General features: G+C 37.3%; 2 protein-coding genes across 24 annotated transcripts in view; both read left to right on the top strand.

The window, feature by feature from the left end:
• The window catches only part of celf2 (cugbp, Elav-like family member 2), a 291,608-nt gene extending 286,448 nt beyond the window's left edge, over positions 1 to 5,160 (top strand). For 15 of the 23 annotated variants that reach the window (XM_008401604.2, XM_008401602.2, XM_008401601.2 and 12 more), the window contains 2 exons: positions 1,600 to 1,743; positions 2,906 to 4,818. In XM_008401604.2, the coding sequence (XP_008399826.1) occupies positions 1,600 to 1,743; positions 2,906 to 3,033 (272 nt within the window). In that variant the 3' untranslated portion in view covers positions 3,034 to 4,818. Of the gene's footprint in view, positions 1 to 1,599; positions 1,744 to 2,905 lie in introns of all 23 variants that reach the window. The other 8 variants (XM_017302948.1, XM_008401608.2, XM_017302946.1 and 5 more) reach the window with 2 other exon arrangements.
• A 10,419-nt stretch (positions 5,161 to 15,579) lies between these two features.
• usp6nl (USP6 N-terminal like) overlaps positions 15,580 to 17,018 on the top strand; it is a 54,791-nt gene continuing 53,352 nt past the window's right edge. The window contains exon 1 of the mRNA XM_008401586.2: positions 15,580 to 15,654. The gene's annotated coding sequence lies outside the window, so the exon portion shown is untranslated. The remainder of the gene's footprint in view (positions 15,655 to 17,018) is intronic.

Genomic DNA, 17,018 nt, shown 5'->3' with positions numbered 1-17,018 from the left:
ATAAACATGTCATAACACCTGTCATAAACATGTCATAACACCTGAACATGAATAAGCCTTCATGAATATTTATAACTGTTGTCATAAAGCGTCAGTCGGTAAATTATGACACTTTCAATACAAAGTTGACTTTATTCAAAATGTCTTTGTTATGACAGCTTGACATTAACCAATAAATCATTACTGATATAAATTTGTTATAAAAGTTTTACTGATTGCACTTTAAAAATTAGGCAACTTTATGTTATTAAAGGTAAAGTTTATTGGTTAATGTCAAGCTGTCATAACAAAGACATTTTGAATAAAGTCAACTTTGTATTGAAAGTGTCATAATTTACCGAATTACGCTTTATGACAACAGTTATAAATATTCATGGTTTATTCATGTTAATAACAGGTGTTATGACATGTTTATGACTGTCTTATTCACCCCCTTCAAATAAAGTGTTACCAAATAGAAATCATTGAGTTTTCTGACAATATGTGGTAAAAGTAGCTTTAAGCAAAATGCTGATAAACAACCTTCATTCATTTGGCTCATGCACTGAAGAAGATAAACCAAATTATTAAACTAATAATACTTTGATCAAGAAAACAATTTATTTTCTGTTTACAACAACAAATGGACACATTATCATCTAAATCTGGTATCTTTCTGGTTTTTTGTGTCAGAAAAGTTTGTTTTAAAATTACTGGTGGCTTAAAAATGAAGGAAATGCTGTTTGTGATTTATTCAGGTTTCATTTGCTTGAGGCTAATTAGATTTACATTTATTTGACAATGTAAAATAAAGTTTTAGCTCTTTTCCAAGCAAAAGCAACAAGCTAAGAAAAATCCAAAAACAGTGACGGTTTTTGATTCACAACATATCAAAAGTGATTTTCTGCCAAGATTTCATGACCATCTTTCTGGATAAGCATATTTTCATTGCAACCAGTTAATATCTTTTCCAGTTGCTCCAAATTGCCATTTTCTTCAAAGTTGGGTAAGAAAACATCTCAAATTGTGCTTCTACGACGCGCCACCTGTAAATACGACCTGGCAGCTGGAGTTACATTTACCCAAAAGCCTTTGACAACAGACCTGAATACGAATCAGGTGATGAAACGTCTAGTAAAAACAAACACCAGCCTGGATGCCGTTTGTTGCGGCCCGCTCTTCTTTCAGCATGAGAACTGTAAAGAAGCTGTCTGTATTTACCTGGAGTTCAAAACCCTTCAGGGAAACAAAGACACGGCGGCTTCATTTAGCAAACGTGGAGAGCGAACGAAATGCCTCTGAGAGATCTGACCCACTACAATTATTAGGCTGGCATCGATAAGAGGCTTGGGGAACCCGTGACCCCTCTTAAGAGAGACAGCATGCAGCTGAAAGAATGAATTAAAAGCCCCATGCTTTGTTTGGAGCAAGCCGAAATACAATTATTAGAAAATGAAAAGCTTTCAACATTTCTGGGTTTTGTTTGGAAGCGGCGGTAAACCCGAGGCCAGCACACGTCGTGCCAAGCGTTGAGCTGCGTTCCTACAACGACAGCCGGTTTCCGCTGTGAACAGCATGACCCCATCCTGACCTTTGCTGTCGCGCCTTCCTTCCCTCCAGGGCCTGAAGGTGCCAACCTCTTCATCTACCACCTGCCCCAGGAGTTCGGAGACCAGGACTTGCTGCAGATGTTCATGCCTTTCGGAAACGTGGTCTCCGCCAAAGTCTTCATCGACAAACAGACAAACCTTAGCAAGTGCTTTGGTACATTTACTTGTTCTTCTATTGTCTGTATAAGCTGGAGCTAATCGTACTTATCAGTGGTTATAATAGAAAAATATTTAAACAAAGTAAGGAAAATTAAATGTTAATTAACCCCAAACAACGCTTCACACGGAAAAAATACATGTTTTATTAGATAAGGTTACCGTTCCATCCGATGGGAGTGTTGATTTTTAGTAGCATTGTAATATTAGCCAAATAAATCAATTACTGAGGAGCAAAAACAACTATTATTATCATCAATCAATGTTTTGTTTACGCTTTCTGCAACAGAAATGCTAGACATAAGATAGCATGTCTTGAAATGCTAGTGTACATTGCTAACTGTTAGCTAGCACACAGTCTCAGCAGCATATCATTGTATATTGACAAAATAAGCAACGTTTAAATGCTAATACCAAATAATGCGTCTCACAGAAGCAGGTTTGTAATCATAATGTGATTTAATTGCAGCAGTAGTCAACGGACATATATCATTTTTGTTTAACCTTTCTAAAGTGTAACAGAAATGCTAGCTAGCTAAGCTACCAGTTAGCTATCACACAGTGTAAACTTAGCTATCCAAGCTAGCAATGCTAGCAAGTCAGTTTAACAATCCCGCTTTGTGCTTTTTGTTTTTAGCGTAGCGTAGATTTGGAAAGTCGAAAGTTTCTCACTATTTTATGAAATAGTTAAAAGAGTACGTAACGGTTAGCGATAGCTGAAGTCAAAAACTGTTTTATCGATTTATTCAGTCATAAATTAAACTTTTGTTTTGTGTTTCAGTTAAAAATTGTTGACCAAAACTGCTAATAGTAGTTAGCTAACAAAACATCTAGCAAATTCCTTTCAAACATTTCAAAGTAAGCTATTTCCTTTGTGCAGATTTATTTAAAAGCTTTTAAATTTAGTCATATTTACGTCTTTAAAGAACTCAGATGAAGAGGAATGTTTGTACAATATCAGATGATTTCCAGTATAAAACAAAATTAGCTTCCATAGAAAACTGTTTTAGTATCAAAACCTTGAATTTTTAGGGATTCTGCACAAATAAAGATAAACATAAAACTTTAAAGATCTTCTTAAGTAGAGCATGTAACAAAACGTTCGGTTCTCTGTCTGCCTCAACGCGTCGTCGATGAAATGTCGCCGTTTTTTCCCGCAGGCTTCGTCAGCTACGACAATCCGGTGTCGGCACAGGCAGCCATTCAGGCCATGAACGGCTTCCAGATCGGCATGAAGCGGCTGAAGGTGCAGCTGAAGCGCTCCAAGAACGACAGCAAACCTTACTGATCTTAGCACTAGCTCTGTCCGCTCCCCCAGTTAGCACTGCTAGGGTAAGTCTCCCTCCCCCCATTTAAAAAAGAGCAAAAGTGATGGTTACAAAAGTTCATTGAAAATAAAGCGAGCCATGGCCTGTAGGGGGCCTGGGGGGGTCGGGGTGAGCAGAGGGGTTGTGGGAGGTAGGGGGAGATGACCTTCAACCACCTGAGGGAGACGCACTTTTCTTTCTTGGTTCTGTTTGAAGATTTCTATGTAAGCCTTCAACTATTATTATTTATTACAGCTTTTGACACACATGAACACTTCCATTTCTGCCATTACTTTGTGCAATCTATTTTTCTTTCTCTTTACAATGGAAGACAGTTGTTTTTTTTTAAAGAATAGCTTCTTTAAACTTTAATTTTATTCTTTTGCGTTGATTATTTATACATTTTTAAAGACTAGTTTGAGTGGAAAGTCGAGACAAAGGAGCCGTTATTCTTTAGTTTTCTGTTTTGAACTCGAAGGCTGTGATGGGCTCATTTTTCAAAATTTTCTCTCTTTTTTTTTTACGCGCTCGCCAATATGCACATTCGCCCTTTGACCTCCACGGTGTTGGTTGCAGGCCGCCGCTGCTTCTCAGAAAAACCCCTTGATGCCTGCTGGCAACCCGGGAGCAAAGGCTGCAAAACATTCGTGGCCTCTTAACTGTAAAGTTACACTCTTACCACCACAAGAAGACAAAAAAAAAATACACAAAATCCAGCTGAACATGATCATTTATGTACAAATACAGTTTTTCTTATTTCACAGAAGTTTAAAACAAATGTTCTTACTTTTCTGGGTCGGATCACATTGGTCTTTTATGTGAAAAGATTATAACAGCATGTAGATTTGAGAAAAAAAACAACTAAATCCAGAATTTGTGGAAGGAAATAATAGTAGTAAAAAAATAAGTTTATGGGTTAAAGGGGCGGGTATCTGAAAATACTTGAGGTTTGTTGACAGATTTAAAAAAATAAATAATTCAAAGTACAGTAAAGCCACAGGCCTGTAAATTTTATTTGTAAAAAAGCAGTTCTATTTTTATACAACATTTTTACTGCCTCAGATGAAGAAAAAATGATTTTATTTATTGCCTATCGTTAAGTTATTGGACTCCGATAAAGTAAACGGCATCGCTCAACTCGACCCTGTGGAGAAACCTGCTGGATGTCCCCGCTGTCTTTCCGTTTTTAACCCCTGTCACGCCAGTGTTTGGTGACTTCTTGTGCAGAATCCATCAGCCCCTCTCAACCCGCCGTCTCTGTGACCGTCATCCATCTTTACGTTCTTCTCCATTTGTTTTAAACGTTTAATTTTTACGTGTTTTTGTCCGTCTGTCCCCCCCTCCCGCCTGTAAAATTACAAATAAATTGCTAAAATAAAGTAAAGCCTCGCTCCCCAAACGACACCATCCATCTGGGACGTGATGGATACGGCTTTGGGTGTGAATGTTGCTCGTGAATATAGATCTATAACATTAACGTCAGTTTTCCAGTGTAAAGAAATGTAAAGCTAATGCTAAACCTGCAGTGTGTTGTGTTGCTGTTTACCGGTTGGTTTGTTTGTTTGTTGTTGTTTTCCTTTGGTTTCTTTAAGATGATGCTGTTGTGGTGTGCTGCTCTGGCTCTCTGTGTGTAACTCTCTCCTCTCCCGTTTTTTCTTTCCCCCTTTTAGAACAACCCATCTCCATGCCTGTTAGTTCATCGTTTGCCTAGCATGTCTTCGTGGCGTCCAAAAAAAACAAACAAAAAAAACTTTAAACAAAAAAAACAAACAAAAAAAGCGTCCTCCTCCTCCTCTTCCTCCTCCTCCCCGTCATTGTTTCTCTGATGTCTTTTCCGAGCTCACCTGATCATAACCTGGTTCTCCTCCACCGCTGCCTACTGATCTTTTCAGCTTTTAGCTTTTTGGACTTTTAGATATCAGTTTTATGTTTTTGTGTTTCTTTTTCTTTTTGCATGTTGACCTCATTTGGATTTTAGGGAGGCGTGGGTAAGAAAATGAACTAATGTGAATTCATATGAAATTTAACTAAAAAGACTGAGATTTTTATTGAACAAATGTTCGTTTTGAGGTAAAAAAAATGTGGTTAAAAAAGTGATTTCCATTCTTTATGTGACTTTTTTTTCATTTTAACGTAAACTTGAAAGTTCACTACAGGAATTGGCGCTTCATCTTGCTTCTGGTTGCAGACGGAAAACAAAACAAACACCACAAAGCGGCGCCAGAAGCAGCTGGTGCCAGTTTCTCTGAGAAATAAGACTTACTTCCACACAGTTTTAATCAAAACTGTCCGATCAATATTAGACTCTCAGAGCTCTCTAATGGTTTTTACATTTTTCAGGCAGTGTAAAGTTTTTTGATAAGGCCATTTTAAGTGGCTCTGTTTCTCATTCAAAGTCTATATAATATAGAACCACTTTTTCTAGAGTAGTTTAAAAAACAAAAAAAGGACATTTGCCCTGTTTGGGGGGGAGAAATGCTACCTACTTGTGTCACCTTTTTGCTGAACTGACTCACAGATAGACAATCCGTGGTTTTAAATGCACATGATGAAATTACCTATATTTTCTACTGTTTAAATGTATAGAGGAAAAAACTACGATACCTGTAACCCACGTTAACGTCGGTGCTTCTTGTGAGTTTAGTTGTGGTTTCATCACAAGTCTTAAATGTCTCATGTTTTCTCAAGAGAAGACAAAAAAAATCAGTTTACTTGAACAATAGACGAAGCCTTTCATATTACTATAATAGCTAATTTGTTTTTTTTTGTGTTTTTTTTAAGGATTTGCTAAATCTCTTGTTGGTTAATTAGCTATATAAAATTCCTAAAAATATATATAAATCTAAATATATCTATAAATATATATATATATATATATAAAATGTCAGCTCGTGAAGCATCAATGTCATTATTATTTTATTTCTCTCGTGGGAAACAATATTTAGGTGTTTTTGTTGTTCAGCAAAATGTCTTATAAGGAAAAAAAGACAAGATCAGTGGAGTTTAGTGCCAAATCCTGGAGGTACTTCCTGCCTAGCGCGTCAGTGTATTTCTTGTGAAATAATTTGATAACATGGGTATTTTATTATAAGTGTTTTGTATGGATCCCTCATATTTAAAGTATAGATTTAAAAAAAGAGTTTGTTAACTTGCTATTCTGTGGTCTTGTTGCCTGACAATGTCATGTTTGCTTTTTTCTTTGTAAAGATGTAAAAAGTGCCCATGTGTCATATAAATATATATATATAAATATATCTATACACACATATGCACACATGGACACGCAGACACTCTCGTGCAGACCTCACAGTTTACTTTTTAAATGTGCATGAGAGCCCCTGAGCGTGAAATCCTCTTCAGCAACCGCTGCTACCCAACACACACACACACACACATCACTTTAATATTTTTAGCCACTGTACCGCTGTTTGAGTCATGAAAGCCTTACCACGAATCTTTGCACTCCTGTTCTCTCCGTTTTTATCAGCGTCTCTCGCGCTCAGACGCAAACGTCAGGCTTCGCCGTTCCTTCCCTCCTGACTCCATCGCAGCTGAAAGTACTAAAGCGAAGCCTTATTTCTCTAAATCCCCGTCTTATCTCTTATTGTTAAGTTCAAAAACCTTTCGGAGTCGTTTGTATCTGATGGCGAGAATCGTTACTGTTTATCACCTCCGAGGAGCAGCGAACGCTTTCATGATGTAAGCACAGGGCAAGACTCGTTCATTCAGCCTCAATCTGTTTAGGAAAAAGCACACGTCGCCGTCCGGCCGGACGCTCCGGACGCTCCGGATCCGCTGCTGAACTCTTCTTTATCTTTTGTCTCGTCGTGTAATGGGCCAAAATCATGTATAGATGCCAAAGTGTGTTATTGACATTCACATAGTCGAGCCGTTTACATGGCACAGTGTTGTCAGTCTATTCAACTGCCCCTCCCTGAAAGCCTCGTTTACGGTCTGCAAAAAAGACAAAAAAAAAGGCAGCATTATTTTCTACAGAAGCTCACCAGTCGCCTTAACCAGGGAGAGTCGCACCAGTGTTATGAAGGTAGAGGATGTTGTGCCAAGTCCAGGTTCAGTTCTGTGTGCCGTTAACGCCCCATCTGTTGGGTTTCCTCCATTTCGTCCGGATTGTTGTCTCCCAGGCTAAGCGAGGTTATTAGAAACAGGAGGAGCGTCTTATTGGAACGGCGACGGGGGAAATAAAGAGCCTGTTGGCTTAAGAGGAAGAGGTCGCGTCTGCAGGTCCACGCAGCCGAGATGGAGGCAGCGAGCGCCGCCTTCATTAGATGCTCAACACCAAACCCAAGTGTTGTTTCTCTGATTGTGGAGCTTTAATGCTGCATACGTCAAAGTGGAGAAAGAAACAGCCATAACTACACGTTTCGCAGAGGAATATTTGTGTGCAGTGGACCTAAAAAGTTTACACACCCGTTGAAACGCATCTTTCTCGCGATTATTTATCGGATTAGACGCATCGGACCTACAGGTTGTCCGATATCTGGGAAAACTGATACAGTTTTATGCATTTTGGCCTTTAAAAATAAAAATGATTATTTATGGAAACTCCAACCAAAGTGTAAGAAAACAGTTTATGTCTTCTTAAATCTAAAACTGAGTTTTATCATCTTTATATTCTTCTTTGGTCATTAAAAGTAATTCAATCTGTCCACACAAGTGAACTTCCTGCCGCCATATTTAATCTGTAACAGGAAGTCGTCTTTGTTTTGAAGGATTCTGATTGGCTGACATAGGTTCTAGCTTTGCGCTACACTGCCCCCTATGGGTTTGGTATGTTTAAAACATCATGAGTACGATATTTTTAAAAACAAAGTGGAGGAGATATTTGTTTATGGTACATCTGGCAGCAATCTGCATCGTTTATTTATTTATTTATGGTACGAAAAGTCAGGATAAGCTTCGACAAATTTATCAACACGACCTTAGAGGCTCCAAAACAAATATAAATTATTTGTTTTGGTCTGAAAAAATCATAAGTTGAACTGATGGTTTCAAGTTGGGGGTATTCAGCTCATGCTGGGTGAATCGTGACCCGTCCCAAATCAGTATCACGCCTTCAGCATTCGGGTCGAAAGAGACAAACAACTTCAGTTTTTAGCAGGACGACACCTTCCAAGTGTCCAAATCGACAAAATAACGAGGAAACGGCCAGAATCCAGACCTGAATCTGATTCCTCTCCAACCTGACAGATAGTCCGGTTGATTCGGTTCGACTGGGAACCAAAACTGGATCATTTGTTCCATCCAGCTGCCGTGGTTTTCTTTCTTTGAGCAGCCTGTTCCCCTCCTGGCCTGTGGGGGCGCTGCACCAAGAACCACTGAAGGAAACGACACAAAAGCCACTGAAGACGCTGAGAGCAACTTCCTTCTTCACCAGATAGAAACTAAATTATGTGAGAATTATAATTTTGGCTTCCTGCTCATTCGAACTCGAGTTTGAACAAATGAAAAGCTAATATTTCCGATTCACGAGTTTTACGTTAAATTGTTAATCAGAAAAACCCTCCATTTTAACGTGGTGTGTAAACTTTTTATATCCTCTGTACAGCTCCACATTTCACTCTCACTTCTCTCTTGCACAGTATTTTTTAATTTAAACGCAGATGCCAGATGTTAAAGACCTCTAAAAGTCCAAAAACGATATTTTTGAGCTGCCAAATTGCAACAACTTGCACACAGCCCGCCTGACGCGGCGCAGCGTTAGCCTGACGCGGCGCAGCGTTAGCCTGACGCGGCGCAGCTTTAGCCTGACGCGGCGCAGCGTTAGCCTGACGCGGCGCAGCGTTAGCCTGACGCGGCGCAGCNAGCCTGACGCGGCGCAGCCTTAGCCTGACGCGGCGCAGCGTTAGCCTGACGCGGCGCAGCGTTAGCCTGACGCGCCGCAGCGTTAGCCTGACGCGCCGCAGCGTTAGCTTGAAGCATCTCGTTAGCTTGAAGCATCTCGTTAGCTTGAAGCGTCTCGCCTTTGGAAGCACAAGAAGCCGAGTTTCTGTGGAGCGGCTCACCTCAGGGGCTGTCATCGCCAACGCTCGTTGTAATCTTTCTATCTCGTCACTGTTCACTTCTCTGTTCTCCTTCTTTCTTAATTATCTTAAGTGCTATTTATCAAATACTGAAATCTGAAAGGACAAAAAAAATCTAACTTGTTGTTTCTTTGCATTATGGCTTATGTCAAGTTTTTTGAGGAGAAAAATGTTTTGTGTGTTCTCTTTCCGTGGCGTAAAAACAGAGCTTGTTGTCTGTAAAAGGAAAAAAAAAAAAAACTACAAAAATTCACCAAAAAAATCTGATTTTTGTTGTTGCTGTTGTTGCTTTTGTTAATTTTGACTCAAAATGGTTTTCAGTAGTTTCAGAGTTATTGTCTTGAGAGAAGCCAAAGTCAATGCATTCAGTGGATCCTGTAAGCGTGATGTATGTTTGTTTGACAACACTTGGAAATCTGTCACTGGATGGGATTTAAAAAGTACAAAAAAATGCAGGCTTTCCTATTTCTACAACTGATTGTACTTATGCATTTTGTACCAGTGGAATTTTTTATACTGGAGATTAAAGGATACAAGAAAAAAATCTTAGAAAAACGCTGTCTGGCCTGGTGATGTGGCCCGACCCGACTGGTCCCCGAGTATGATTTCTAGCTGGCACCAAGAACGTTGGCTTTTGATATCCGATTTTCTAAAAGATCTTTGGCTTTATTTCTTTCACTTCTTTTTCCTCACTTTAATGTTTCTTTCTTTTCCAAAAAAGGAGGGTAGGTGAGTGTCAGACTTTTCATTTGACTTATTAGTAGATCTAGCGAGTTTGTCTATACAACAGCGGTAAGTTTCATTTGACTTCTGTATTGTGTCGTCTACACGATAAGACAATTATAGAAAAAGAACGAATAGAAGTATTTAGTCACCTTCAGTGGATTAATGTATTAGTTTAATAAAGAGATCAACTAATTAGAAACTTTTTGCTTTTAGCTGTTTAGAGTTTTCCGGTTTCTCTGTCCTTCTCTGTGAACTAACTGTGTAGCTGAAGCAGTCAGAATTATTTTTGTAAACGTATGTTCTTGTGTGATGCAGTTTTTTGCTTCTGTCTCCTATATTAAACCATTTTTCCTAATACTCGTCTCTCTCTGTGTTGTTATGTTCCAGTGGCCGTCTGATGTTGTACCGTTTCATCCTCCGTGTCTTTCTCTCTCTCTCTTCCTTCCTTCCTTCCTCTCGCTCATTCTGTCGTTCCTCCCGCCTGTTTTCTGTGTTTTCTGTTTGGACCACATAGTAAAGTTGACTCCATCCTCAGTGACAACTCACTATGCTGTTCTCACTAAACATAGTAAATATACATCGACCCGTTTGCATGTATATTACTGTGTAGCCCAAGCTGCTGCGCGACAGTCAGAAAAAACATTATTGTATCGGGTAAACTAGACGGAGCAAAACTTAGGATGGGCGTAGAAAACGACTCATTTTCTCAGCATGAAGGTATAATTTGTCATTTTGGGAAATACACTTTAAATCATGATCAACTTTAATATATTTTCCATCATTACAATCCGTTAAAAATTGTGAAACGCGCACAGTAAGTGGAAGAATTGTTGATTTTGAACTGAACAGCTAACTGCTGTTAGCACCAGACATGCTAGCATTAGCTGAAACATTTTAGTGGGAGTCCGTCTTAAACTGAGATGATTAAAACCAGTACAGCCAGTAATGTCTGTGGTTTCAAAAACATTGTCTGCATTTGACAAAAAACTTTATTCATTTTTTTATTTATTGTTCAGTATAGTTGTCCAAGTAGCTAGCACACTAGCTATGTAGCTAAAGTAGCTACACCAATAAAAAAATGAAAAGATTAATTAAGTATGTCTTGGTTTTTATTTTTGTTTTATTATTTTGGTATTTTACTGCCAATTCTATTCTAGTTTATTTTATCATTTGTCTGCCTGTGATGTAATTACTCTGAAGCTCTTTGGTCAGATGAGGTTGTTGAAAATGTGCTACATAAAGAAACTTTGACTTGACTAGCATGCTAATGTTAGCCATCATGACGTTAGACCCACAAATTAGACCCACTGTTTAGAAAAAGCAGTTTCAAGGTTTGATTTGAATCAAATCTTTCTTATTAGTAAATATATTCCAGTCAAGCAGCTAACATGATGATTGCTAAAATGTTAGCTAGCAGCGGCTAGTTCCAACTCGCAGCTGGGGTTTACTTATAATTACAGAAATTCACTGTTTTAAGGCCACAAATTCTGCATTTGACGGAAAAAACAATATTCTGTTTACCTTTAAAAACATTTTCTTTGAGAGATGCTAACAATAGCTAGCATGCTAACATTAGCTAAGGCTTCTGCATAAACCACAACAACCAGCAGTTTATCTGCTGTAGTCAGAATATCTTAAAGCTTAATATTACAAAAACATTAAAACATGAATTTATATGGTTAAATCCACCATTTTATACGCAGATTTATTTGTAGATTAAAAAAGATTTAAGGTGAACGTTTAAGCTAAAAAGACGTACTTCCTTGTAGGTCATTGTTTTTTTTCTTCATTGTTTGCTGAGTTTGTTTTTTAGTTTAGTTTTATTTAAGTCCAGTGATCCAGTTTGTCTGAATACATGGATTTTTACTTGAAATAACTCGTATTAGAAAGCAAATAAAATATTGTTCCAGAAAATTTAAGCAAGACTTGGATAAATAAATATAATCTTGTGAACAAACGTCGTTTCCGTATTCGTCCCTCTCTGCTGTGCTGCAGCTCTGCAACCAGATAAACAATAGAAAAAAATCTTTTTATCAATCGTTTAAAACCTATGGGAAGTGAAATTAATAAATCAATTGTTGTACATCTTTAAATAAACATTTATTGTTAGATTTCTGCCTGTTTTAGATAAACTAGTGTATTTCCCAAAGTTTTGAAATATACCTTAAAGTAGTGAGTTAATCTTCCTGCGTCCATCACATTGATCTGCTTTTCATTGGTTATCGATTAAAGGAGGGTGTAAATACTTCCTGTCCTCTTTCCTGTGCTGTCCGCTGTCCTGGGCGAGACCTGTCCACTGTCTGTCCACTCTGTGTCCAACCCACTCCGTGCTGTCTCACCGTCACAACTGCATCCCCAGTAGAGAAGGAAGAGGAAAGAGAAGTCAAAGGTCAAGGGTTATCACCTTTCGCTCGCAGAAACTGAACAGACAAAACGTCGTCCAACCAGAGAAGATCTGCTGTAGAAACAAAACCAGAAGTTTAAAGCGGTTTTAGGTTCTGTCTTCATGACAGACACACGTTCAGGCAGAGCAGCTTCTCATCACTGCACCGTCCGCCTGCTGCGTTATTAAATATTGATTCTGTATCTGGTTCTTAGCTGTGGATCCAACCTGTGGGCAGATACAGGCCTTCAATACGAGACAAAAATGTCCAATTTTTCTTCTTTATTCAAGTCGAACTTTAAAATGAGTCTAGATGGGAATGTTGTACATGGCTGGGCGTCAGGATTTCTGCTGCTTTCGGGATCCAAGAGGCTTCAGGTGGGTTCAGCACATCACAAACATCAGCCGTGTTATAAATGCTAATAGCATCAGTTTCACTTATTTGAATAAAAAAGTGTTTTAAAATACAGGCTACAGCCATAAATTACAGCATATTGTAGAGCGTTTGTGTCAAACTCGTTTTCATTAAGATCCTGGATGCTCTTAAAGGGCCGGTAGCACTCTTTAACAAACTGTTAAATATTAAAAGTAGCCATCTCTGGATTCAATTAAACTATATTGAACATTTTTTCACATCCATCCAGGATTTTACGATGTTTTTCAATAAAAATCACAGAGTGGAGCTAGTTTAGAAATATTTGAAAGAAATTTTGTCATTTTTACACTTTTTTGACGATAACTTAAAAAGAAATACTGCCGCCTACAGGTGGGAGTTGGTATCGCTTACTCTAATGATTTTCACATTGTCTGCAGAAAATTTGTAACAAATCTTCAAATGTATTGAATTGATTATGCGTGATGTCATTTTTATCAGCTGTAGGACCATACAAAAAGCTACGGCGGGCCAGATTTGGTCCACAAACCTCCAGTTTGACACATTTTAAAGCGATTTTTTCATGACACAAACTTAAAACAAAGAAAAACAGAAAACTCAGACATTTCTCTTCTTTTTATTACTCTTCATGTTGGTCTGTCACCTAAAAAACTAAAAGTTTGTTGTAATTTAATAAAACATGAATTAAATGTTTGTGAATAAATTCACAGTTTTTGCAAATCAAATCATTTTTGAAGCTCCGAACAAAAAGAAACTGATTTCAAATGAAAACCGGGTTCAGCCGGGTCGTTTTTCTGCAACGGAACAATGCAAATTCATCACAGGAGGAAATAATCCACCAACTGGAAGAGGAAAATAAAAGTGTTGGGTTCTGAGCTAATGGAGGCGAAGAGGAAAATGGCAGCAGGTCCAATTATTTCCACACAGAAACGGTTCTGAAGCAACAACCGAGTCCGAATCTGTTCATTCAGAAAGAAAAATGTGCAAATTAATGTAAATGTAAAGTAAAATACTGAAACGTAGAGGGAAAAAACATGAGGTGGAAGTTTATAGGTACAAAACGAAACGATAAAATAATGGAGTTTAATAATGGATAATAAAAACCAAATGGTTTATGTATCAATATAAAACAAATACGTCTGATTTCTGCACAGAAACAACCAGATATGTCTGAAAATATTATCCAAATGTTAATAAAATAGCATCAATTTCTATCAGGTAATCAGTAAAACTTGATTTTATCTAATAAATTCGTAAATAAATCATTTTGGTGCTTAAAAAATATCAAGTTTTTGCTACAAATTGATTTGTATTTATTCAATTGTTTTGAAATTATTACTAAATCCAAAAATATTTCAACCAATTGTTTAATATATTAATAGTTATTTAACTTTAACTGAATCAAATGGTCTAAAAATTTTCTCAATTATATTAATTCTCACTTTGTTGCGTTTTTGTTTTCTGATAAAAAAATAATTATCTGCAAGAAGCAATTCCAGAAATTATGTAAATTTTTATAGATGATTGAAATTAATTAGATTTTAACCTCAACATCTGTAAGGTTTTCTAACTTTTTTAGACTTTATTTATAACGATTAAATGTTCAAACTGAACCAAAAAGTGATTCAGAAACTTTTTATTCAAGGTTTCGTATTGAAAAAAGTTTTAAATGTTGAATTTTATAGGAACCTTTTATGAATTTAAGCAACTACAGGCAATAAAAAACAATTTATTTTAATAAATCAGTTTGTTTTAGTTTTTTTTTTGTTGCAATATTTGTGGTTTAATTGAATAAAGATTAAAATCTGCTAAACGTCATCCAGACATGCGTTTTTGTATTTAGAAAATAAACGAGTTCTTCCTGTGAAAACTAAACAAAAACATGAATGTTTAATAAATAAAATCATTACTCCTAGTCTGCATTAGAGGAAGTTGATTGTGTTCAGAGTTTGTCGTTTTCTAGCGGCTGTGACGTCATCATTCACATCCAAAGAACATTTTTATCTGAAAATACAACAACAACAAAAATCCAAATAAAGCCCCTCTGTGGTGCGCAGGTAATTAAATTACAGAGGAAGGCCGGTTTTTTACTCCATATTTCCGTTTCTGTTTGCTTTGAGGAGCTGAAGTGACTCACCGGCTTTGTTCGGTGAAATATTGTTGATTTTTCTGCTTACGTAATAACTCAGCTCGCTGGCAGCAGGCGGGGAAAAAACGGACAGAAGAAGAGTTCAGAGCGTGTGGTGCAATGCTGCCATCTAGCGGCGGCGCTGCGGTACTGAAGGAAGGAAGCTCGGATCAGATGTGCTGACTTCCTGCTTGCTGCTCAGGACTTCCGGTCGCTGTTTGGGTTTAGGCGGAAGTGGGGGAAAGAAACGGGTTCATGCCTTCATGTGGAGAGAGAAGCAGATTAGATTATTAATCAGATTACTGATCAGATTATTGTGATCCAGTAAATATTGAAGGTTCATTGGAAGAACTGATCGATAGCAAACAGAGAACATTCATCTTTTGATCCATTTTCCAGGCTCTATATTTAAATCCTGACCTCAGTAGAAATACCTGTCATTAAATAATGTTAAACTTTATTAACTAGTTAAACTTTGAGTTAAAACTCATGACCTGAATCAACCTTTCAGCCTTTAAAATATCCCCCCTGGGTACAATAAACCATTATATTCTAAATAACAGTTTATTCTCCTGAGATTCAGCTTCTGGCTCCCCGGCAGCTGATGGACGTGATCAATAAGTGAGAACGAACCGATCAATCCAGTCAGATTAAATCAGATCGATGGTCCGCCTGAGAGCAGACTGTTTATTCTGATAATCCCTTTAATTTGATTTAATTCAGTTTGTTAAATCACAGCTAAATATACCCAGAATGCGGTTCAGTTTAACACGTCAGTATTTATTAATCATCTGAGCTGCGGCGACGAGACAAAAGTCAGACTGTTGGAAATGCGGTTCCAGCTTTTCACCAGCAGATGGCGGCGCAACTCCGCCAACAGACGGAAGAAGAAGAACTGAACCGGTTACCAGGCGTTCTGAGTCCATCATGGTGAGTTTGGCGGATTTTAACGCGTTAAAGCTGCTAATTGATTCTGTTTTATCACTTGGTTGAAATAATTAGAGCTGAACTCCAGAGTTCAATGAACGTAATGAAAAATATAATTAATTCCAGCTTAAAGTTTGATGTTTCGCCATTAACCTGACGAACTGGAACTCGTGTTGATTTATTTGTAAAACGTCAGTTTTTAAGTATAAAATATTAAATATTCACATTTCAGTTTTTCTAACACATTGAAGGCCTCCGTTACTTAATAACAAAAGAAAAAAACAATTATTTTTAATGCATTATTATGTCAGAGTGGAATGAAATGTAAGCGCTTTCAGCTTTCCAGAAATATTTTTTCCACTTTATACCTGAACAACGTCCTTATGACGTCATGGCTTTTTATGCCCAGTTCTTGATGGGACGTATTTTGAAAACTAACTTAAATGGGGAAATGTTTTATTAAAATTAAACTTTAGTACTGTGGTCCATTGTAGAGAGAAAAATGGTAATTATAATATTAGAAACATTTACACGCATGATTTATGTTCAAAATTATGAATATAAAATCAGATTTTTGATGGGATATCAATATGTCAGCAAGCTGGAGAACATAGAACAGCTTTACCCTCTGAAAGATGTTAATCTGTTTATTTTCAGTTTGAGAAACAAACCAAAAGTGTTTCTGGTTTTCAGTTTGCTGCCTTTCCACTCAGAGAAGCTAATTTAGGGATTAACGTAACAAAAAGTTTCAGATTGCATCGTTCTCTGATTATATGAAGTAAAATCTGAACTATGACAAAACCATCACGTCTCATATTGAGTTATACTAAATTGAATATGAGAAACAATGTCTGCATGCAGGAAATCTGCTTTGAATTATCTACTGAAAACCAACTGACATGTGTATGCTAGGCTAGGCTAGGCTAGGCTAAGCTAGGCTAACAGCTGTTTTTACAAGTTTTCAGGGTTTCAAGTCAGAAACCTCAGATGATTTAGTTGAATCTTATGAGATACCATGAAGTGGAAGATTTCTTTGAGTTTATATGATAAAAATCTGAAAAGTGTGGCGTGCTTGTATCTCCAGTATGAACCCATACCTGATTGATTGACGCTCCTTTACCTATTAGTCTGTAAAACTCTGACCAACGTGGTGAAAATAATTTCTGAACTTTGACTAGGCCTTTACGACCCTTTATCTGAGCAGTCATTTTTACCCTTATTCAGCTCATTAAAACTCTTTTAGAGGCACAAATGTGTCATTATCTTATTTTTTAAACATATGTATTTTGTTTGTTTTGTTTCTTTAAATTAAGAAAACTTGAAGCTTTTGGGAAGACAGGAAGGATACAAAAAGTAAATAATAAAAG

This window comes from Poecilia reticulata, unplaced genomic scaffold (assembly GCF_000633615.1).
Source record: "Poecilia reticulata strain Guanapo unplaced genomic scaffold, Guppy_female_1.0+MT scaffold_125, whole genome shotgun sequence".
Classification (NCBI taxonomy): domain Eukaryota; kingdom Metazoa; phylum Chordata; class Actinopteri; order Cyprinodontiformes; family Poeciliidae; genus Poecilia; species Poecilia reticulata.
The sequence above is the reverse complement of the archived record's forward strand: the minus strand, read 5'-3'. Positions and strand labels throughout refer to the sequence as shown.